The following is a 25,578-nucleotide window of genomic DNA, read 5'->3' on the forward strand; positions in this document are numbered from 1 at the left end:
TAGGAGACCTGTTGAATGTTCCAAACTTCTTCTATTTGAGAATGGTTGTTTATGCAGTCGTGGGCATCTTCAGTGCAACAGAAGGGTCTACGCACAACTGTCTTCACCGCATGAGCTGGTTTTCAATCCGACATAGAGCATCAGTTATTATAGAGAGATATGTGACCTTGCTGATTCTCTTAAATCAATTCACTATACAAAGCTGGACTCCAAAGGAGTTGGCCAGAGATCTCAAGGACCACTGACAGAAAATGCACCGGTGTTAAATTGCAAGTAACAGAAATAACAAAGGGTCTGAATACTTTTGTAAATGGGATGTTTCAGTCTTTTTATTTTTAATAAATAAACACTCCAAAACCTGTTTTTGCTTTGTCATTGTGGAGCATTGTGTGCAGATTGATGAAAAAAAAAGAAAAAAGAATTGACTCCACCTTAAGATGAGCCTGAAATATAACAAAATGTGGAAAGCATTTAAAAAAAAAAAAAAAAAAATGTCTGAAAACTTTACTTATGAACTGTAATCCCTAAAGTTGAGGTCCTTCCTCTGGTGCAGTGACTGCTGGCTGTGCTGGTGCATGCACAAACACCAGTCTTAACTTCCCATGTCTAATAATGAAACAAATTTTAAAATACTAACAAACGAAACCAAAACAACATGCAACTATACGTATAAAAAAAGGGCATGAAATCAAAACACTATGTTCCCTAGCTTACAAAAACTACTTTTTTAAATTTCAAATGAAGACAGAAGCAAAATATATGACCTCTTAAGAAGGTTTATCCCTCAGTCACCACCAAATAAGCTGACATGAGAGTAATATTTTAGCTTTCTAGGGAAATGACTGCCACAACAGCGCAATGATTGACTGAGAAGAATGGGAACAAAAAAGTAATACAAAACTGACTTTTTGCCTTTTGAAGGACCAGCCTGTGTCTATGGCACAACTCCACAGTTCTGCTTGTTTGGTTAGGTAGTGAGTGCTGAAGCCAAAATATACAGCCCGTTTTATCTCAGAACAAGAATCCACTTCATTCATGATGTGCACAGTATGTCATGTTGCGTCAAGTTAATCCAATTACAGATTTTAGCCCTCCTTTCAGTCTGCAGAGGTGCCACTTGGGAGGCGTTCTCCGAAAGCAACACAGGTTCGTTGTGTGTCCGAGCAGGAATGTCCAAAGGCACATCGGACACAGGCAGGAAGGTTCCTTTTGAGTTCAGTTGCTCCAACTGGCTCCTCATAATTCAAGCATTACAGAGAAAAGACAGTATTCTTCGTAATTCACAACCTTTTCTGTTCTTGAAGCAAGAGTCCTTAGTGAAAAATCCTGAACAGTCCTCAAGAAACGACTATAAATCGTGGCCCAAGATACCAATATGAACAATGTCATGGCATTAAAACTACACTGTTACATGTAATGTTCAGGTGAGAGTGGTTCAGACACTAATCACTGAGGTTAAGATACAGGTACACAGCCTTTCTGAAAAAAACTTGATGTTATTATTATAAAAGAAAGAAAACAAATCAGTTAACATACAAATTTTGCCTTCCATTGCATTCCCTATGAGAGTCAGTGTACAGCACGTAAAATGAAACAGGAAAATGTAACTACAGTCACCAGGATACAAAAGAAGTTCAAAATCATGCCATGTGCCAAAATGATAATTTCACTGGATTTCAGTAGTTTATCATCTAATTTCCTTAAATCATTTATAGCTAATATATTTTGTATTCAGTACATGTTGAGAAATATTCCATTTTTTCAATAACTTCAAACAGGGAGAGTATACCAAAGTGCTTACATCTGATAAAACAGCCAATATAATATTTTTTTAAAAACTGAATCTATGAGGAAAAATAGGATATCTATAATATTAGGCATAAACAAGACCTATAACTGCTTTAGCAGTTTTATTTTAAATTTCACTGTGAGAATACTTTGATATACTTTGGTAATTTCATAATAAAAATGAACCCACATGACTCTAAGCAGTGGATCACATAATGGCTATTAATGGTTGTTTTATGTAGTTCTTTTTAAAGTAAAAGCTAAAATGTGCAACAGCAAGCATGGGCAAGACAAAACTCTAGATGAGGTAAATCCATACTGCTCAGTGACTTATTCAAGTTCTCACCAAATGTCATTATCACAAGTCAGCAAAAGTTCTTACATTTTTAGGAGTCATGCATGTTATTATTACATAAAGAAAATAAAGGAAGATGCCTTTAAGTTTAGAATTTATGGAATGATAGTTCTGCATAGCACAATCCCTTAATAAATGTATGTATGACAATGCTGTGTGCTCCTACAAGCACATAAAACATGAACATGTCGCTGCATAACAACACATGAAAAAAAGCTAAAGCTATGGCTTACCTGCATGACTATAAAGCTGACAGTAAGGACACAAAAGCACAAGTGAACATGTACAGACTCATTACGCCACATACCAATGCACAGTATGTAGGGAAGTATGAAAAACCTTAAAATGGATAACTCCCTGAGTTATCGCTTCTACCATCAGACTCAGATCTGCCTCAACCATGTACTGATAAAATGTCACAGATGTGGAAAACCTCCATTTCAGCACCTCTAAAGTGCTTTTTGCACTGCATGAAGTCAGACTGTAGTGCTCCTAAATCATAGGAGTAAACGGTCTCCAACAATTTATGAAGATGGACTTTTTCAGCCAAGAATTGTTAAATATTTGAACTTAGAACAAAATCCAGGGATACCGAAGCAAACTATCTGTTTAAGACACATGTGGCCTGAAGACATGGTGCTCGCAATAATACCAACTCCACACAGATACAGTATGTTTAAGTCAGTGTACAAGAGAAGAGGTTACTAAAGTGTTTCTGTGGAGAATGTTCAGATACTGACAGGTCAAGAGCAAATCTCTGAGTGCCACATGTTTAGGTGACTCTCAAAAGAGCAGAGGTTATGGAAGTGTGGTCTGCCGTGGTACACCATATACCTACGGTTTGGATCCTGAGCGGTTTCAGAGATGGGCCAGGTTGTCTGGGGGTCTTCGTCCCATTAGAATTACACATACAGTACCAAAGGAAATCACAACCTTGTTAAAAACATGAAATCAATTCAGTGCAACTTTTTTGCATCACCACTCCCAACCTTTGTTCCCGAGCCATCATGATGAAGGTCATATCGCTGTCACTTTGTGTTCATGAGGTCTTGAACTTTGTGAGGCTGACAGTAGATTTGAGGAAAGCAGTGAGGAACAGCGTTTCAGGGCAGGCAGACTGCTGTAAGGCTTTAGAGGCACATCCTCTTTCGGAAGAAGGAAATCAGGTGTGCCTTATTGTTGTCAGTCCTGCTCCTGTTAGAGCAGCCACCCAAACACTACACAGCTTATGTGGAAAAGGGAAACTAATAAATTAACTTTAAGAAAAAAAAAAAAAACAAAAAAAAAAACAACAGGATGCTTCTTCTTGGAGAAAACACTGAGCAGTTTTTGCCATCATCAAAATGACAGTCCAAGTGTTTTCAGCATACTGCTGGTCATACTGTAATGCAGATTCTATAAGGACCAGTGCATCTCTTCAAAGTCCACAGCCTCTCCTAAGTTTGTGTCGGTCTCCAGGAGACTCATGATCACTGCCATGGCTGCTTCATCATTGCTAAGACTACTAAGGCCTGGTCCAACCACACTGTCCAAATCCAGTTGGGAATTCTCCCCTAAGGTGAAGTGGAATGACAGAGAAAAGAAAAAATATATTAAAATTGATAGAGTTATAATAGGGGACCAGTAAATATAAAAGGTCAGGAAGTGTATACAGATGTTGTTTGACATGGTCAGAGAGAGTACCCATAAGCGTTTCTCCTCCTGAGAATGCAGCCCCTTGAGGTTCATCCTCTGAGCTGGACTTTCCTGGAATCTCCATATCAGATGTTTCTCCATTTGGCACCTAGAGACCAAAAGAGAGGCAAATATTAACACTTGCAGCAACATGGCAGGAGTTAACAAATTATCAAACAAATCCAGTCTTAAAATGATGTTATACTTTTAAAGCAAATTTATCAAACATTTTCTAACAAACACACAGCTGTGATTGATTCATATGGTCTAAACCTCTAAAAAAAAGTCCTTTGCATGAGATTTTGAAAGATGCAGCAAAGCATCTCAGTCAGATTGAGCATGTGTAAAATGTCAGCTTGAAAAATATTTCTCTGCAAACACTTCCTGAGTGAGGAAGGGCAGGTGATAGACTTAGGTATGAGCCTGAATCCTACCCAGACAAGGTAGTCATAATTAACAGCATGTTAAATGAACAACCGTCCATGAGTGGAGAGATTATTATTGCTGCATTTCATAAAATTACCTACACTTCTGAAAATATATTCTTAATTATTTTTCCTCATATTAATTTCTATCAAAATGGTGCCATGCTGTAACAAAATCTTCCCATTTGTCTACTACAAAACTAAATATTTTACATATAATCCACCTCTTATTTAGGTAATGATAGTTATAATATCCAAATCTGACCAAATATTTGGTATTATTTTAACTACTACAATGTAAACAGTGTGAACTTTATGTTATGATTACCACTAATTAAAAAAATACACACTGTAAATGTTAACAACTGAACAGTGAGAGTCTGCAAACTTTCATGCAGTTTTGTGGACATGTAGAAAGACTTACATTGTTGCTGAGTTGATTGTGAGTTTGTGGAGACTTATCCTGTGGTAGGCTAAACGGGCTGACGTTTCCACTGGAAGGTGATGAGTTCAATCTAAAGAAACCCACAAAGATCAACTTAAAACTACTCCATGTAACAGCTGGAACAACTGACAAGGATAGAAAATATTGTTGTAAAAACACTGCTACATGTTACATATAGGTTTATCTCAGCTGGCCAGACTAAAGAGGACCTGCTCTGTTGCTTTTTGTTTTGTTTGCCACACCTGTTGAAATCCAGCAGCTCATTGGCGATCTGGGTACCAATGCTTCCAGCATAAATCATAGTTCCTGATGCGGTGGAGATGCCAGGTATAATTGGAAGAGACTTCTTGCAATCTTTAAACAGAAAAAAAGTTACAAGTGAAAGAAGAAGAAAAACTGCTGATACAGGACATCGGCGATAACAATGATACAATAAATTTCTACACATTTTTTCATTTCAGCTGACCTTCAGAAGCCTTGGCGTTGCTCGACTGTTCAGACTTATTCGCAGGCCGACCTGTTCGACTGTGATCATGTCTTGTTATGGGATGAAAAGATGATGATCTGATTAACATACATCTATATAAACTGAGGTAATTTAAAAAGGGACTGAAAGATATACTCACGATATGACTGTGTTAGTTGACACGATGTATTCTACTTCTTTGGTCCAGGGATTTACAAAACTAAACCACTGACTTTGCAGAGTGACAAAAGAGCCATATTTTGTTTTGAACTTGTAGCAGTTGGTCTCTATTTTCTCTTTACTCCGGAGAACTGTGGAGGCAAAAACAGTGAGAGGATGAGCTAAAGAAAACACTGGAAAATAAAACTTTTTGAGATCACAGACAGCAGAGGGCTGACAAACATTAGCAGCATTGTGACCTACTTTAAAAAACATATTCAGAGGCACCGACTTAATTATGAGATTGATCTGAGCTTCAACACTATAATAGGCCTGCATAATTAAAGCATTCTGGTAGATAATGAAAGATGCTTTTAATGCATCCAAGACAATTAAAAAAATATAGGCAATATGTGGCCACTGAAAAAAGTAAATTACCTTTTCGATGTCTATCAGCTAAATGCGGTAAGTCGTCTTGATGGAAGTATTCATAGCATGATGTCCCAAGCAGTTCTTGGGGAAGATAGCCAAGAATGGTTGTTGCTCTGTTCAAGGAAATTCACACATTATTAAGATAATTAAATAATGGTTTCAGAAGTGTTATTACTATTTATATATTTTTTGGTTTCCAAAAGGCAAATTACACTACACTACATTACAAATAAAATCATGACATAGAAATTCATTTTCCTGTCATTGTTTTAAATCGGGCAATTCATGAAAAACTATTTCAGTGTTTACTGTAGTATCCAACTACCTTAAATTCTAAGCACGGCTAATGTGTGTAAAGTTCTGATTTTAATGTTGAGGTACTGGAGTTACAGGAGTTCACACTGCTAGTGCAGAGCAGGCTGGGCAGGAGCTGGACTTTGGGGATGCTCCTGATAGTGCCTCATGTTGTTCTGAGCATCAGTAGACCTCTAACGCCTTCACACCCAAAGTTTCTAATTTGTGCACCTTGTCATTTTTTTTTTTTTTTTTTTTGCACAAGGTGCAGTGGGGCATAAAATTAGTCATTTTAAACAGGCTCCATTTAATTACGACATTCGCTGTTCTCCAGCCACATGTGATTGACCTTTCACTTCCTCATCGTAGATTAAAGTAATGTTAACAAAAACACCCCATTCACCGCATCGTGGTAAACTAGACTGACTGGGCTTAGAGAGTTTGCATTAGTTATTGGTTCCATGTTGGTTTTGTTTTGTAGTTTTTTTGACAGTGTGATCAACACAAATTTTCCTCAGAAACCCATTTTAAACTGGGACTGAAATGAATGCAACTTCATAAATTGCATAAATAAAATTGTATAAATGTTGACTTCATAATTACCTTTCAAAACTTATGAAAAAGATGTTTAAAATATTTTAGGGCCTTTTTAAAATCCCTCAGAAACCCTGTTGTTACTAATGACACAGACTGCAAATCTAAACTATTACAATCTGTCTCATCAATTTCTTAAGCACATCTTCAGCATATCAATGAATACATTATTCTGCTCCTTGAGGAAGATAAACCCACACTGATTTGCAAACTAGAATCACCACATGTGCTGCCAAACGTCCAAGGACAAGAAACCCCAACCCTCCAACACCCCCTTCATGAAATTCAATTCTACCTTTGATCAACAAAGGTGAACTTGCCATCCATGGCATAGCGTGTGATGAACTCTGTAGGTTTAACTCGGACTTCTCCATTAGCCTGGGGAGACGAGTGGGAGTGGATGCGTCCCACCGCCACCAGGCAGCTGAAGTGGGAGCTGTCCTGCTTGTCTCCTTCCCCCTCCCCCTCTGCTCCCATCTGACTAGTTGGCCAGCTGCGCATGTAGCCTGTACAGTGGACTGTGCAGTACTTCTGCGACTCTATAAGCAAATGGAGACACAAAAGACATGCATACAGTAACACACACACAGAAAGACAATACAAATATATTTGTATATATGTTTGTTTGTTTATATTTGTTTTATTTGTTTTACAAATATATTTATAAATTTATAAATATATTTATTTTGAAACTTCTTGGGAATGAAAAAACAAACAAATTCAAACCAGAAGGCACACAGGTGATTTGTAGTCTATTGTATAATGTCCCCACCTTTCTTTTTAGAGGGGTTTCCCTGGGATTCCTTCTCTTCTACTTTGATAGAAATTTTGTTGTACTTCATACGGCAGAAAAAAGAGCGGCGTGCGCCTGGACACAACCGTGCAGCACCGACTGGAAGGTCAGCCTGGACCTGCAGACCAGCTGAAGACAAGAGTGTTAAAAGCATTCTATACACAAACACAGACCAACAGGCAAGCAGAGACAAAAATAAATGCTTTACTTTTAGCATCTATTAGCCGTTCACGCGGGTATAATTCAGAAGCCGACAGCTGCTCCTTCACTTTTCCCATGTCCTTAGGGTGTATGTAATCAAACAGGCTCTGTCCGATCAGCTCCGCCTGGAGGAAAACAAATAGCTCATCAAAGTGACCTGAACAAGATTCCCTTGCTGATAAAAAAAGGAACGTCAAAGCCATTCTGCATCTAAAGCAATTCTTGCTTACGGCAAATTTAACAAAGTACACTGACTGTGGGGACTGTTGTCCCCAAAACACGCCAGACACTGTGTGCAGTAGAGACGCTGTCAGGTTCAGATTTAAAGGTAAAACTATGACATTTCTACTCCAGTAATCAAAAATATGGTTTATTAAATTTCACTGTACTCAACAAAATAGTGTGTATGTATCAACATGTTATTTTTTTAATCACTAAAACAGCCATGAGTCTACTGTGGATTTCATTCCAGTAAATATCTGAACAGCAATTTGGTAGTTTTTGGAAAAACCTAAACAATCAATCAAGTGCACCATTAGTAGCGCTAGCCAATACATAGCATGACATTTATCTTGACATGAATTAACAAAGTGCACTGATGTACAGTTTTGATGACATAATGCAAAAAAAAATCATCAGTTTAGTATTTCTAAACTGTACTTCGATCAGAAGTGTGCACACCACGCCAAACAATTAACTGCTGAGCCACATGAGGCTTCTGATCGATTAACGTTGGTACCAAGACAACACAACTCATCTGGTGAGTCCAGAGTTTTCACATAAACAGAGACACCGCAGAAGCAGTAGAAAATATAAATGTACAAGTGTTACCCGACTGTAATTTAATATCTTCGTGACGGACTCTGAAACAAAAACTATTTTCCCACGATCGCAGCCCACAACAAACAGGAAACCATCTGCAGCCTGAAAACCAAAGAAACATGAAGGAGAACGGGGAGTCAATGAGATGACATGTTTTGTACAGAAATATGAGGCCACTGAGTATTTCTCCATTTTTAAAAAAAAAATATTATAAATATCTAGGCCCATAATTCATCTTTCTCTAAAAGTATTTATTTACTGTAATAACAGCAGAAAAGCACAAAATGAAAAGATGTGTTCCTCAGAAATGCTATATGTTGTATGAAATTTCTGAAAACCCAAATAGCATTCTCCTTGTATCAAATAGCTTGTGGTGCAGCTTTTAAATGAAAAGTCTAAGACATCCTCAAGTGGTTGACAAGATTATTTAGCATAGGATTGACTGGTGGCTTGGTCAATTCTATGTTTACCTTAAGGACAAGATGTTTAAGCTCCTCATCAGGAAGGAATGACGGTTTGTAGTTGGCTTCAGAGAAGGAGCTTCCCGAACCTGAAAACACAATAATATTAGTAACAATCATGTAACGGTGAACTTTCCCCACTGTAGGATCAATAAAAGCTTATCTTATCTTATCTTAATGAATTTGTATAGCATCGTTCAAAACAAGTTTAAAGTGCTACACAAACACAAAAATAGACAAGTTAAAAAATAGAAAAAAGAGTAATACATGGAAGAGATACATAAATGAAACAAAAAAGCATTATAAGGCATAAATTAATATTCAAAGTATAATACAGAAATATGAATTATAATTAAAAGCTACTTTACAAATAAAAGCTTGTAAAAGAGTTTTTAAAAAGGGCACTAAGGCAGCATGTCTGATCCTCAACATTTAGAAAACAATGTTACACAACCAGTCCCATGTCAAACTACTACGATTTAAAGAATGAGTTGTGTTTTCTCAAAACTGGATTTTAATTTTTAGAGGTATAATCATCAGTACTATTGGTAATAACATATTAGTCACTAAACTGACTTCTAGGAAAATCTCAAAATAACCAATAACGAGTCAGACGAGGTATGAAAAATGTTCAATCAAGTTATGAAAAAAAGGATTGGTGAAGCATGTTTGCAGTTTTGCCAACACAAATATTATAAAAATCTGTCTGGACTGTTGACTTGTTTATCAAAGCCAGTAAAAGCGATGGTCAAAGCAAAACCTAAGCTCATTCTTTAACTAACTGAATACATCTGAGTAAAATTTTTTTTTTTAAATAAACTACTGTTCATTGATTGATTTCATACCTTTGAGGGATTTCAGGTGCTGCACAGCCATTCTGAGCACGGTGAGTTTGTCCAGCTTGCGAGACATGGGGTTGCAGGTTGGGATCATGGCTGACAGCTTGTCAATGAGATTGTTCATTTTGTCCCGTCTCCTCTTCTCAATTTGGCTATGTGGTTCCCTGCAGAGGCAAGAACGAAGAAGTAGTATCAAAGTTTCAAAGGAGATTTCAGCTTTGACTTCACAGACCGTCTGCAAATAGTAGGGCAGTCACATTATCATCAATTAAGACTGATAATAACAGTACAAAGACACAGGGATGTTTAATACATTTACCTGAAGCATTTAATTTTGACATGTTGGTCGTCTCCATCAGACCTATAAAGGAGCAAAACACACATGTGAAATGGTTTATTGTTGCCGAGCAATAATAAACAAATGTATAGGAGCACAAAAGAGGTGTGTTTTTGATGATTATTTTTGTCAACAACTGCCATGAAAAGACAAAAATCAACAACACATTTGTCCAGCTGAGTAATATGTAAGTAATAAAAACAGCCTGATTTAGCTTATTTCTCTGTACCATAGAGTTCTCTTTTTGTCTAAAACTATCAACATAGAACAATCACAGTACCCGTTCTGGTCCTCTTCCATATCTGCGTCAAGCATTGAAACAGATTTTGAATCCCTAGGAAGAAAAACAACCATCAATATCACTGCCAGCACCAATTTCTGTCATTTAGATTTTCTTAAAACCAAACTAAAGCAGTCGCTCTCATACTTACTGGTTGTCTATGCTGCCCTTGCGCTTCCGGGGCATCTCCATGCTTAAGGACATACCAACAGCTGAGGATGGGGTCATCAGGCTAGACAGTGACACAGAACTGCTTTGTTTTTCCTCAACCAGCACATCCTCTGAAACACACAACACAGTAAACTGCAACTGGGCAGAAATGGTGGGGACTTGGTTTTATTTGCAAGTTCACTACGGCATCCCACGCACTACTGTATTTTAGACCACAAATCAGATCGCACCTTCACACATGCAAGTGATAAAGAACAGTTCTATTATCATAAGCAGGGGCTGCCCAAAAATGATCACCATGTTCTTATTAAGAGCTCACAGCCAGCACATATGAGCAGTTTGGAGAGGATAGCATCTGTCGCACCACTCCTACCAAAAGCCCCACATCAGTCTACTAACAGCAGGAACAGTGTTAATGAGGCAGCTGGGAAAATGCAAGATTATAAAAATTTTCAATTAATGTACTTGCAACAAAACTACTACACTACCATAGCAATCTATTTTTAAAGAAAAATACATTTTTAAGTTACATATTTTACACGTGCAGACACCTACGGTTGACGACATAAATGAGTGATTGATAGGGACGTATAAAGTTGATTTAAATGAGCTGTATTTTCCCTAACTTTCATGTAATACTGTCCTAGTTGGACAAGCCAACACACAGAGATGAGACGCTACTGCAATGATTTATGTGTCTGTGTTGTGTGCAGTACAGCGTTCGGTGTTATGTTTTTTGTATATTTTTCCTCAGATACATGCGTGTCTATTAAAAGTTCCTCCAGCTGGCAAGTAGTAGATATTCACTTGATTCATGATGGCCTTTAGTATTTAAAGTGAAGCTACCTTAAACATTAAATCTGCTGGTGTGAATGGTCAGCAGCTGAGGTCCACAGAGCATGAAATAAATTCTACTAGAAGTGAGTAAAAGCAACAATAACAAAGTCTTTTTCACCTTTTCAAGACAAAAAAAAAAAAAAACAACCTTGTGCCCCTGGAAGAGAGGACTCCAGAGGTGACACTCTTAGCCTCCCTTAGTTAACATCTGCCAAATATACACTCTCTAAATGTGTTTGTCATGGGTGTACCTTCACTGATGAAGAATCAGGAGTAATGAAAGGCTTGGTCGCAACAGGTGGACTTCATGAAGCATGAATCACACTCATGTTGTTCATAAAAGTACGTACATCAACACAGTCACTGCTTGCTGTAACTCACTGTCAGGAGCAGGGCTCAATGATTTATTGATTTCAGATCAAAACTGTAATTTAAAACAACACCATTCGTAAATCTCAAAAGTTGCAATTTAGGATCTACGTGATGAAGAGGTTCCATCCTAGTCATGCCAGCGGTATTAGAAATTCATGCTGTTCTTCTTGTGTGACAGTCAGGCTTTGGTGGAATCTTATGTGGTAATGCTCCATCATATTTTAAATCAATTACACAGTGTATACTGAACAGAAGCTTGACTTTAAAAAAATGAACAGAAAAACAGCGTAGATTTGCAATACAATTCAAATACAGTAACATAAAACTCATTTGTTTTACTCTACACAGACCAGTCATGCTTAATGTCATGAAGTCACCTCCTAAAAAAGCCAATTCTGATTCTGATTTGCTAGCATTTTTTTCTATTGGAGTATAAATATCACTTTAATGCACTTTTTTAAAAAACTTAAACGTTTTTCATACAATCTTACTGTAATGACAGTTCTTGAAAATAACAGCAATATGACCTGATACCCTCAGTAAAAGTGTTGCAGTCCTCACGCCTTCAAAAAGGTGAAGTACTGAATCTGAGTCCATGTGCGAATGATAAGCAACAGCCAACACTACAGAAATAACTGACTGTTCAGGTGGACCTGCTGGAACTTGTCTTGCAATAATCTTGGCCACTCTATATTCTCTTTAACCTAACAAGTGGTACCAGTACTGTTATTACAGAGGTTTCATTCGGGCCTTAATTCCTCATTCAGTTAGGACTGCAACAAAAAATTAACATCACTGTAATTTCTTGTTGTATTTATCATTTGATGCATAGATGGAACCTACAAAATAGTGAAAAATACTTACATAACTACAATTAATATTTTTAAAATAGCTTGCTTGTCAAAAATCTAGAGATGTTTATATTCATATGATAGAAAACAGAGAAAAGGTTACATTGGAGTGCAAATTTCCCCTTGCAGGACTAATAAAGGATATTCTCTTCTATTGTGACAATGGGTGTTTCTACATTTTGTCTAAGTTTTGGTGGAACCATTTGCTAGAATAATATAGTATAATAATATAAAGTGAAGGTTTACTATGAATGCTTTGAGATCTCCCTTCTGTCGTGTCCCTGTGTTCAAATGACATGTGATTTCCTTTTAAAATTGCTCACACAAAGAACACATCACAGGCAAATGGGCAAACGTTTCACACCAAAGAAGGTGTAGCCACTGGATTTCAGAGCATTCTTCTAGCTAATCTCCACAGACAGGAAAAATGATCACTCCCAAGGAGCTATTTAACTGCACACATTACGAACACCATTCTTCAGTCATGGTACCATTGCTGGCTTCATCAATCAGTTAAAGTGACAGCATTAGGGCATTTTTTTCCTTAATGCTCCTCACAGCATCATTCAGATGAATCCTTCACTCCAACAGAGAGCTACAGCATGCACACAATAGTTGTCATTTACACCAGCTTAGACAATACATCAAATGGTGAATAATGCATAACAATGCAAAAATAAACATAGGACTAAATCTAAAGTAATAGCAGTTTATCAAAGTGTCCAACTGACTACCAGCGTAGATTATTTATGATTTCATAAACACTGATTTTTTTCCTATGTGTGATAAAAGCCTAACTACTACATTACCAACAGTTAAAGAACTGTGACTTGCAGATAGATCTTGATCGATTCTGTCTCCATGTTGCGGATGATTTATAATTTAAACTAATTAATGAAGTCACTGCTGTTGCTCTGTGCTTACTCTCTCACTGGTCATAGGTATTTCATAAAAACTCCCCACTACATGGATGCATATAGGTACATGAAACACTAATGTCAATAGTTTTTTTTTGATAATAGTTTACACAAAAATACAAAAAAGTAGGTGTAACAGGCACCACAAAACCATATCCAAAAATTTGTTTGTTATTTAGTGACATAAATAAATTACATTTACAATCAACTGCTGTCAGCTTAGCCTGGTCTGTTTTTGTTCAATTAATCCAGAGTTCCTTTTTCACGTGCGCTGGAGACACAGGTATCCGTTCTACTACAAGAGTATTAGGCAGAGAAATCGCCTGCTGTCATCTCAGCTGCAGTGGAAACTGAGAGCAGAACCCTGGATAGAATAATCCTTTCAGCCAACATCGTATGATCAGCACACACCCAGATGTCTGCATAGTGAGAGGCTGCGTGACTCTGTGTCAGCATGCAGTTCAGACAGAGCTTTTTTTTGCATGTCACTCTAGTTACAACAATCCATCAGGGTTAGTCAGCCTTCAAACAGGCCTGCATGTTATAAGTGACTGAATGCAGTTCTTTGTGCACAAATCCATGTGAATGGATGCCAGCATGTATTAACAGAGACTATTAAAATCTAAACTGTTGTGGCAGCTCTACTGACATCCTCTCTTTACCTCCACAGCCCATTCTGGCACAACATGAGCTGCCAGGACTATGATTTAGCAATGCCCTCAGAGCTACGAGTGTGTGGATGAGGGAGGGAAACTCGAGAGAATGGCACGAAACAAACCAAATGTGGCCGATATCCATAACACCTATTTTTAACTGTGTTCTACAGACCCTGTGACCCAAATAGTCATTACCAGATCAGCACCAATCTGACTTTTAATCCTGCTCTCCCTGTTAAGATCTGTTGGCCTACAGCTTACAGAGAAGGCAAGTAGCTGACTAGACATCAGGCCGTACATACATCCCTCTGCCAGGTCCCACAATTCTTCTCTTAAGCTCATGCGTTCATTTACTCACCCATTCAGTAAATACCTGAATGGGCAACTGCTGCACTGAAATAACCCAGCTCCTTGTGCGTCCTGCTCACAGTGATAGCGCTGCAAGGAATGACTAGCTTTAGAATTCATTTCAAATCTCTAAGTGAATTTTTAAACAACACTGCAACAGCAGCTACAAAAATGCAACTGCAGGGTGTTTGTATTTATGCATAGGAATTATGCACAGGAAAAAAATGTCAGCACAAATGTGGAATTTTTTTTTTTTTAAAGGTGAATTGCGTGGCCAAAGTAGGTTGAGCTGCCTTGCGCCTGCCTACTTCACATAAATAAAATTAATCATTCACATACCAGGGATTTACCCAGTAAGTCCACATTCTTCAGTTGTTACCAGCTCCGCAGTTTAATGTGATAACACTCACGTTATTAAACATTTATGCCATTATGGCATGCAGTTAAATGCATGGTGATAGATAGAATAGTCAGTTAAGTAGATCTGTTGTTGTTTTACTCAAGTCAAAAACACAATTTACTATCACACAAGTTTTCCATCATATGAGAAAAGAAAAAGCAGCTAATCCACACATTTGACAAGTCTAGAGAATATTAGAAATTTTTGCTTGATAAATGAGTAAAATAACATAATCAATAAGCAGTAATTAAAAAAGGTTGCCAGTGTGGCACCTTTGATCACAGCCGTGCTACATAAAATAATTTAAGGCTGCTTTTCCCTGAAATGACTCATTACTTGGGAGTGTCCTTATTATTTGATCTTGTAGGGCAAAGGTGGTCAGTTCAGCTTGTGCACTGTGTTCTACAAACTGGTATGGATCACTCAGTTCAGACAGAATTCAGGACATACGTGACTGCATTCTCAGATTTTGTTCAGAGTTTACTTATTTTAAAGTCAGGCAAAACAATTTGGCTGGAGCGTATCAATTTCACCCTAAAAAGAAAAGCATAACAATATTTACAATTAAATGCTATCAGATCAGTCTAGTTTATTTCTGCTCAAGTAATCCAGAGTCCTTTTCTCACGTGAGCTGGAGACACAGGTCTCCTTTCTACTACAGGAGTATTAAGCAGGGAAATCACCTGCTGTCATCTCAGCTGCAATGAATCCCAGATCGAATAATCCTTTCAGCCAACATCGTATGGTCGGCACAGACCCAGCTGTCAGCATGGTTGGAGGCCAGGTGTTTTGACACTACGTGAGCATGCACTTCAGACAGAGCATAGAGCCTACTTGCAAACTAAATTCAGGAAAAATGTGGCTGCACCATTTTGTGAAGAATTTACTTATTTGGGACCCGAAACTAAGTTTGGCATATTATTTTGGCTGAATTTTGAGAACTGCATTTTGACCCTGAAAACACCCTTGTACCAGGGAAGCCATTTAAAAGCTCAATATCTCCAGAAATATAACTCCAACAGCCATGAAACTTGTTAATTGCACTGTTAATTACTTACCCTAGACGATGGAGTACCGAGCAACATTTTTAAATGAGGGTGGCAGTGGGGCCCCTAAAAGCTCCTGTAGGTGTACATATATGGGCTTATCCATATTACCGACTAAAAATACTGTCTTCAACATTTCTCCAACACCAAGGGCTCTGACATCGCTAGAATTTTACAGTGGCAAACACCTTAATCCATAGATCCATTTTTTTGCTATTTTGAAATGCCAAAATGGTGACGTGGACTTTTCTGTCTTACCAAACATTCCTATACATCTGGTTGAAAAACATCATAAATTTCAACATGAAGATGACATGGAAGGAACTTGTAGCTCTGCAGCGAGTATAAGCTTCCAAACCTCATTTCACTCAGCTTTGTCCTTGCTATGAGCATGTTGTTTGTTTTCAGGAAACAACTTTCAAAGAGCTACCTACCACACTGAAAATTTCAAGTAAGGTAGCCCTGTTCCTTTCTTTTTTTTTTGGTGGATTAGTGATTTTAATGACGTCACCTTGCAAATGTTCTACCAAATCACTTCTGCTTGTCAGTTTGAGGAAATACCAAGGACACAAACTGAATATTCTCTGATGAAGAATGCTCCAACTATGCAAGGCTACCTAGATAGGGGAAAAGCAATTGTATAATATTGTTGGGCTCAAGACAGACAGTTTTCACAATCTTACGTTGCCTTTACAGGGTAATTAACAGTGAATAAGCAGACATGGGGCATGAGGGTTGTATGACAGGCAACACTTGCCTCTAGCTAGAATTGAACAGGAAGCATTTATGGGGCATGCACTGTGCCCACTGGGTTACTGAGACGCTTTCTAAGGCTAGTATTATACTTCCTGTATTGTTCAGCATGCAAGTGTCCAAATTTACAATTTTGTCGTTAGAGAGTCAGATACCCTCCAATTTGTTTCGGCCGCATGGTTGTTCCACACAACCACTTGGCTACAAGAGTACTGACAGCCCATGTGGTGGAAAAACAAAATATGTCATTTTGATTTGATCCATACTGCAGATGCCTGTTCAAGAACTTTATTATCATACACACAGCAGAAACACACTGATTACCCTGAGTGATGAAACCAGGTTCCAAGAAATAAGAAAACTGAAGCAACAGTGTCAAAGATAAAATTTGTCTTCTCTTGCACATCCATGGTCCCTGTTATTAGACAATACAATTTGACTGCTAACTGCTCAGAAAGATTTGGTTGTGATACGCTATTAACGACTAACGTAGCCTCACGTTGCCTGGCTCAGATGCAGATGGACTGTTGCTGACTCAGGGACATAACCTGAAAACATCTACATGATCCGCAGCTCCCCCTAGAACCACAAATGTCATTACGCGACTGCATACATATACAAATATGACTGTACCTACATTGCAGTACGCTCCAAAACAGACTTTGATGTGTGAAAGTGCAGTTTCACTTCAACTGTAATAAAAGAACCTACGGGAGCAGACAGTAATATTTCTGACTCACATTTTAGGGTCAAAGAAGAAGACATGTTGTAACAGCAGCACTGAAAGCTCCAATGCTGTATTTGTTAATGGAGGAAAATACTACCAGCCAAAACACTTTGTTCTGTGATATATTATTTCACATTACTTTATACTTAGTTATAGCTGTTTGACAGTAATCTCTGAAAGGAAAATTGAGTGCAGTGACATACTCTGTAGTCTCTCGGTTTATAACAAATTTACAACACATATTTAATGAATAGCAAAATTTGCGTATCATTTACAAAAACCTATTCATCCCTTAACAATCAACTCATGCACAGTTGTTGTTCTCTTCAAAAACTTCCTCTGCGAATGATTGTAGCTTTATGATCCAGTCCCATAAAGATACGTGTTTTGTGCATACATCTGCAAGCAGTCCAATCCATACCAAACCATCAGTCTTTCATATTACTAATTCATCACTACCGCATTTTATTTCCGAATGCTGCAGAATTTGAGGAAATCAGCCTATCGGCAACAACTAAAGTTAATGATAGTGCTTGACCTACATTTTATGTAACTCTCTGGGCTACACAAGTGGCAAATGATATTGTGTTGACAGTTGAAGCTACGCAATCTTGTGTTTATAACGAGAAAAACACCTTTACATCGGCTCTACTGCATTATTAATCTGATTTCTATGTTATAGCTGCTGTTAATTATCTCAGGACAGACATTTATTGATTTAAAGTTAAATAGAGAACATGCATGTGTTCAGTATAAACACTGTTGACCAGAGTGCTCATCTTAATATATGCCTTGCAAAGATTTGAACGGTCCAGTCTCTTGGAGGAGCCGTGTTGTTGGACAACCTGAGGTCAATGCGTTCATCCATAGATTTTCATCGTGAATTTATCTCAGCAAATTACACGGCACTGTTTGACACGGGCGTGTTTTTTGTTTGTTTTTAGCGGACCTGAGCTTTAATAAAATGATTTCAGGTTAAATTAAAGGGCTATTGACTTTATTTTGACGTCGCAGTGCAAAAAGACCGTGACAACGGACCGACCAACTTGCTCCGTCCGGGCTAGCAGAACACAAAAAAAACGGCTAATTCAACCGTCGGTGCTAGCAACCGTAGGAGGGCCCACAAACCACAACCATTAATGTCGGTTTAACACCACTTCTGTCGGAAAACACTCACTATAAAAATGTGAGAAATTCGCCACAATAACAGGCTGTTGGAGGCTGTTAAAAACACCTTGTCTTAGCTGAGACCGTAGCTCCGGTAAACAGGCCTCGCTGCCGTTACTAAGCTAACATTTGCGAGGTTTGGTCGCTCGGCTGAACGTTAGCGGACATTAAACACCGTTCACGTGTAAATAATTTTAGAATTATTGACGAGAATTGTCTAACTCGGTGATATTGTGTACAAAACGATAGGCGGTGCGAGAAAACAACGACGTGCAGCGTTGCATAAACGGTGTAGCGTTAGAGGGCGAGCTTGCTCTACTGATCTACTGACCTAGTTTTGGAATAGCGCAAAGTTACGGTCAACCGGAGGGAAACTGCCAGAAACACCGCCGCTCTTCTGAACCCTTTTCTGGTAAATATCGACACACTTCACGCGTGGACACACAACCCGCTAATTGCTTTTGTGGCGTTTAATTACCTGCCGGTTCGCCTCCCACTCTGTCACCGCCGCCAGCCGCTGCATTCCTGGCCGACATGGCTAGAGCCGGAGCCGGTGCGCTGGGGCCCGGGACGACAATGCATGGATGAGGCGGTGGACTACTCCCGGATGTTGTTGTGTTAATAGGACAGGTTGGAGGGAGACGCCGAGTGTTGTTCGACCGCCTTGTTTTTTGCCAGATAGAGGGGGAAAAAACAGAGGGCGAGGACACAGAAACGTGCACAAAGGTACCGGAGTGCGGTGCAATTAGGACAGAGAGGAGAAGCGGGGGAAACGCGGAAGACAGAGCACAGTCTCCTCCTACCGGCTCACCGGAGTCACCGCCGCAGCTCCTCCGAGCTCCGGCTCCCAGAAAACCTCCGGGTCCGAGGCTGATGGACGTATTTCCATCTGGTAAAAATAATTACACAAATATCCCGGAAGATGTATCGTCAGAAAATTTAAAAAAAAAACCAAAAAAAAAAACCTATAATTTGTGGGATTAGAGGTGGTACAAACTCAAAGAAAAACCATCAAAATAAAATGAAGGCGATATAAATGGCGTAAATAAATGTTTTTTTTTCACATTTAAAAAAAATCTTAATTTTATCTCGGTTTTCTCTTGTGAAAGAAGAGTCGCATCGGGTATAATTTCTCTGGCATTCTTTGAGAAAGAAATAAAAACTAAAAAATTAAAAATGCCATTTTCATTTGAGGTTATTACATCATGTAATGTTGTTATTGTTATTACAGGACATAAGATAATTGATTGAGGGTGTTTTAATGTAGCCTGGTGCAGTGGCTGTTGTCTTTGTTTGAACTGTTCTGTGCCAACTGTGACCTCACAGTGATTAGAAGGGTTTTTGTAAGCTCATGAGAGAGGCAAGGAAATCAGACAGGAAGAGCAACAGAACAAACCAACTTTTGGTAATTTATATGTGACAGTAAACGCAAGATACATAGCAAGATAACTTCTTTCTGCGTGGTGGTGACTGCATGTGTCAGTGAAGGGGGAACTTTTTGAGCCACAGAAAATTCAAGACCTCAAGGTAGAATTGAATGGGGTAAAGGCCACAAAGGACTACTAGAAACAACAATGCTGAAGTTCAGAGGATGAGCTCCAGAGACATAAGGGCCTTCTGGAGATTACACCTGAGCAACTGAGACATGAGAGCTCCTTGGAGATTCCAGCTGCAGGACTTTAACGGTTGGACCATTGACATGAAATCCTCTTACAAAATCAGCAGCTGGAGACACCCACCACTGAAAGTTGTGGATTAAGTGTAGTCAAAGCCTACTTACAGTCTCTTTCAGTAATATGATGTGTATTCTGTTGGCAGCATTGATACTAAACCCAGCTGCTGCATCAGGGACAGTACTTATCTGCTACACTTGAAACTCACAGCACCTCTTCCACTTCTAAACAAGTACGGATGATGAACTCAGTCTGCAGACATGCAGGCTGAATGTGAGTGAAAATGAGTATGAATGATGACCTCTCACATAATACGGATTGTTCTCCAGCGTCCTCCCACAGTCCTAAGATATGGTGAGGTTAAAAATTGATTTTAAATTGTTTGTAGGTGTGAATTGTGTAGGTATTGTTATTACAGGACATAAGATAATGTGACAGTGCTTGGTTGTCTGCTCTCTATGAGGCCCTGTGATAGACTGGCAACCTGTCCAGGCTGAATCCTGCCTTCACCTTCAAGTCAGCTGGGACAGGGTCCAGCCCCCCACGAACCTACAGCAGATAAAGGGCTGTATAGATTGTTTAGAAGATGTTTTAGGAATTCTCTCTCTCTACATATATTTTATACTGGTATTTTAGGACAGAAGCAAGGGTAAGTATGGCATCATTTTCATCATCTATCCAAGTAAATGAGGGTCACTGTGGACTCCTCTGCAGTTGTCTACGTGATCGTTGCATAGAATGAGGACCCAAGGAAGGGCAATTTCCAGTTGGAAGTGGACTGGATGAAAGGTGGCCATTGTGTTCTACAGTGGATCTTGGATCCACTGAGGAGCCAAGGTCCACTGTGGGTGGAGCCTGACTGTGGGCGGAGCCTGTTGAAGTGGCAATCAAGTATGTGATGACATCAAGTATGACATCACAATGAAAAATCTATGATGTCAGAATGATGTCACATTCAGAGTGTATAAATAGGCCAGATCTCAGCTTCGCTTCATTCCAAGTTTGCTGTGCGGTGCTGTGCGGAAGCAACATTACAGTAGGAATATACAATTTCATCTCCACCACCACGAAACATTGAGAAGAAATCAATCTACCATGTCTGACCAGGCTCTCACTACTACCAGTCTCACTACTGAAGTGGCTCAATTTCAGTCTATGTATGCCAAAAAACAGGCTGAGATTGAACAGCTGAGGGAAAGAGTTTGTCAGCTTGAGTATCAACTGGAAGATGCTCAAGACCAAACTGAAAAAAATCAGCTGTTGCAAAAAGTTGCTGAACTTGAGCACGTGATCATAACACTGAGGCTCCAGAACCAAAACCTTTTGCATGAACTGGAGGATCTGCAGGAGGGTAAGGACTCTCTGACTGAAGAGAAAGACAGCATCAGTGCTGAGTTAAAACAAGCAAAATCTCAGAAGGACACAAAGAAAGCACTAATTGAACAGCTGCAGGAAGAAATTCAGGCTCTGGAAGAAAATGAAAAAGTCCTCACTGAGAAGAACAAAACCCTCAGTGCTCAAGCAGCCCAGCTTGAAGATCTGACAGAACAGAAACACAGACAGATCTCAAGTCTGGAAGAAGAAATATCTCTCTTCAAGGTGCAACTGAAAGAGGTTCAGCATGCACACAAAAGGCTGACCAAGGAGGAGTCACTGATGGAGGCAGAGCTGGAAAAGCTCAGAAGAACAGTGCATGACCTTCGTGAGAAGGAAGCCTTCCTGAGCGAGCAGAACAGTCGGCTTGCCGAGGAGTTGTCCGCAGTTGTGAGCCAGAGAGACAATCAGAAGGGAGAAAATCGACGTTTGAAGATGGCTGTTGAAAATCTTCAGCTCCAAGTGGCAGAAGCTAAGCATGTCATTCGGACTCATGAAGAAACTATAACACAGCTCAAAAAAAATATATTGACTGGTGCAGAGAATTTTACTCCTGCTCCAATTAAGGCTGGATTTTGGAAACGCTGTTGCCAAGGCCTTTTAAAAGTGGCCTGGCAGGTTGGCAGCACCTGTGTGGGCCTTCTGCTGGCATCAGCAGTTGTCAGTTACGCCACTGATTTATGTAGCTGTGCCTCCGCAGAGCTCCATTACATTGACATACCGCCATTTTAAATATTTCATATAATAATAATAATAATATATTATTTCATATATAATAATAATAATATAATAATATTTATAGTAATTAGCAATATAATCAATTCATATATAATATAAAAATATTTTACACTAAAATAATAAAATTTAAAAACAAAAATCCCAAATCTCTCCATGGTGTGTTTTCCAACAAAATCAATATTTGTACATGTGGCTTGTGAGAATTTAAGTTTGTCCAGCATGTTTGAGGAAATTCATAAACAATTTTTGCAGGACAGGAGGATAAAGGCCAATTTATGGTTTTCGAGTCCGTGTCTCTGAAAGAATGACATAAATTCTGTCCTTCACAAAGTTCTTGAGGGTCCTCATGGATCCTCCGTTCATGCAGAAGCCTAAAGCTTGTGGTAATCGTGCGCCTATTGTAGTATGAACACAACTGCATGCACGTCTGCTTTCAGACTCTACATTTGTCATGTGGAAACCATGAATTGGCTTTAATCATATTTAGCCAAAACTCTCCTCTGCTGTGAACTGAATTTCCTCTCACTTCATGTCAGAATTCTCTCTCCTACTGTTTGTTTGTTTTATTAAGATCCCCTATTAGCTTTTGCAAGGCAGCAGCTATTCTTCCTGGGGTCTTCATAATTTCATTTGTGACAACACCAAAACGCAACATGTACACATAATGCATACAAATCAGAATTACAGAATACATAAACAATACATACAAGAATACAGATATACAATACAAAAGACATACATGTACACAAGTCACACTAAACCAAAAAGCATACAACACACAGTACTCCCATACTGAATCATCATAAAAATAAATTTTGTTCTTCTTCAAAGATGCCATGACCCAACAATAATAATTATTAAAGAATAATCTACCTCAGAACTAACCATGATATCAGTCTCTCGAACAATGAAACACCGAACCTTGCATCCTTACTATTAATTACATTCACAATATATACAGTATAATTGGAATCTGTCTTGCTATTGTAACATTGCAGCCACTACATTTAAGTTTACAATTTAATTTTATTTAATTATTGCATTTTGCCAGCTTCTGCTCCCCCAAGCGACCAACCCATGGATATTAATAACGGAAATTTTGTGCTAAGTAATAATCTTTTAGTTTTATTTTAAAGTTTACTATGTTCCTCTGTTGAGTTACATAACTGGGGAGTGAATTCCATTCTTTCATTGCTCTGTACATTACTATATATTGAGAAACTGACTTAGATTTAGATATGGTAAAACGATTTCCAACAGCATGTCTTGTTGAGTAATTATGTGTTTCTGTACTGAAAGACAATTTATTATACAAAACATTTGGCATTTTTGTTGTGATTATATTCCTAATGAACACCATCAGCAAGTACAGCTATCTATTTTTCACATCTAACCAGTGGAGACTATCATGCATTTTAGAAACATTCGCCTTAATTCCACAGGAAAGAGTAACACGTGCTGCTTTACTGTGTACCAGCTGCAGTTTTCTGATGCTGCTTAGTGAAGCATTGGACCATACAACTGTACTGTAATTCAAGTGCGACAAAACCAAAGCTTGAATTACTTGTATAGTGTGGTTTGTGGTGTCAGATATTTGGCACATCTCCTAATCTTTGACAAAATATTTCCAATTTTAGTTACAATTCTCTGTATTTGTTTCTCCCAAGATAATATATGATCAATAATAACTCCCAACAGTTTAACTTCCCTCACTTGTTTGATAGATTCATTATTAATGGTTAGGTCAAGCTTTGGATTAGAGCACAATGTATGTTTTGTTCCAATAACCATACTATTGGTCTTCGACACATTCAAAATAAGTTTATTGCTACTAATCCACTTAAAGACTAACTTCATTTCCTCTCTTAAATTTGTATTTAAGTCCCAGATTGTTGGTTCTGCTAAATAAATTGTGGTATCATCGGCATACATAACCATGTGAGCTTTATTTTATACTAAGGGAAAATCATTTGTAAAAATAGAATAAAAGAGAGGCCCAAGGCAACTTCCTTGAGGCACTCCATGTTTCACAGATTTAAGGTCTGACTCACTTCCATTAAAACAAACCATGTGTTGTCTCTTGGTCAAATAACTGTTGATTGTTAATAAAGCAGAAGACGAAACTCCGTAGCGTTTTAATTTTTCCAACAATAACTCATGATCAAGAATATCAAAAGCTGCCGAAAAGTCTAAAAAAATGGCTCCAATCAGCTTCTTTTGTACACGATCATTATACCAATCATCAACCATTTGAATTTGGGCCATTGCTGTGGAGTATTTCTCTCTATAAGCATGCTGGAAGTCAGTAAATAAGTTATTATTTGAAAAGTATAACTGAATTTGTTCACACACAATCCTCTCCATTACTTTACTCAAAATTGGCAATAAACTTATTGGTCGGCTGTTAGATTCAGAAAACTGCAACTTTTAGTTTTTTGGTATTGGTAAAATTTTTTGCAACTTTCCATGCCTGTGGCCATTTATTTTTGGTAAAACATAAATTAACTATATGAGTGATCACTGGAGCAACAATAGCAACAATAGGTTTAAGCAGCCTTCCATCAAGAAAATCAACCCCTGGTGGCTTATTCTTACCAGTCATTAACATTAGCTTAACTCTTGGTACAGTAACAGTAGCTTCATTCCAAATTTGCAAAGTTTTACATCACATGCTGTGTGTGGAATCGACATGGTAAAAATAAACTGCAATTTATTAAATTTTATTTGTGTTTATTGAACACTTTTCTAAAAGTCATAAATAAGCAGCAATGTCTAACAGTTGTTTGACTTCCCTTATCTAGAAATGGAGCCAACCAAACCATACAACAACACACTTTAGATGAAGATTATGCTCAAGGACTGTATTTTGTTTAATTTGATTCACATGCACCTTCAATTTCTGTCCAAACGACTGGCTAGATGACATAATATAAAGCATAGTGGTTGTTGGTGTTTTTCTAGTATTAAATTATGAGAACATGTGTCACTTCCTCATTCAAACACTAGATGGTAGGCATGGCTTATTTGGAAATGGAAAGACTTCATTGTCTTGCTGTGTTTGGCTTCATAATCAGATATTACTTTCTTACTGCCAAGCTGACTGTCTAGCTGAAACAGATATTCTGGTTGAGATCTTAATATTAATTTAGACAGGTTTATTAATAACAGTGCATGTTCCTGAGC

At 38.3% G+C, this 25,578-nt stretch overlaps 2 protein-coding genes across 2 annotated transcripts; one reads left to right on the forward strand and one right to left on the reverse strand.

The window, feature by feature from the left end:
• Window positions 1-302: 302 nt before the first annotated feature.
• bmal2 (basic helix-loop-helix ARNT like 2) lies at window positions 303-19,502 on the reverse strand. Its single transcript, XM_023295979.3, has 17 exons — window positions 19,089-19,502; window positions 10,517-10,646; window positions 10,366-10,419; window positions 10,068-10,109; window positions 9,755-9,912; window positions 8,919-8,998; window positions 8,458-8,550; window positions 7,634-7,751; window positions 7,405-7,554; window positions 6,928-7,171; window positions 5,751-5,857; window positions 5,314-5,464; window positions 5,154-5,224; window positions 4,930-5,041; window positions 4,667-4,757; window positions 3,827-3,926; window positions 303-3,696 (listed from the first exon to the last, which is right to left on the reverse strand). Exons 1-17 carry the CDS (start codon window positions 19,144-19,146, stop codon window positions 3,539-3,541), a joined length of 1,917 nt encoding a protein of 638 aa, XP_023151747.1. The 5' UTR covers window positions 19,147-19,502; the 3' UTR covers window positions 303-3,538.
• Window positions 19,503-20,742: 1,240 nt separating this feature from the next.
• Window positions 20,743-23,167, forward strand: LOC118469311 (uncharacterized). Its single transcript, XM_035941863.2, has one exon. It carries the CDS (start codon window positions 21,379-21,381, stop codon window positions 22,387-22,389), a length of 1,011 nt encoding a protein of 336 aa, XP_035797756.1. The 5' UTR covers window positions 20,743-21,378; the 3' UTR covers window positions 22,390-23,167.
• Window positions 23,168-25,578: the final 2,411 nt, after the last annotated feature.

Source organism: Amphiprion ocellaris, chromosome 3, assembly GCF_022539595.1.
Source record: "Amphiprion ocellaris isolate individual 3 ecotype Okinawa chromosome 3, ASM2253959v1, whole genome shotgun sequence".
Taxonomy (NCBI): domain Eukaryota; kingdom Metazoa; phylum Chordata; class Actinopteri; family Pomacentridae; genus Amphiprion; species Amphiprion ocellaris.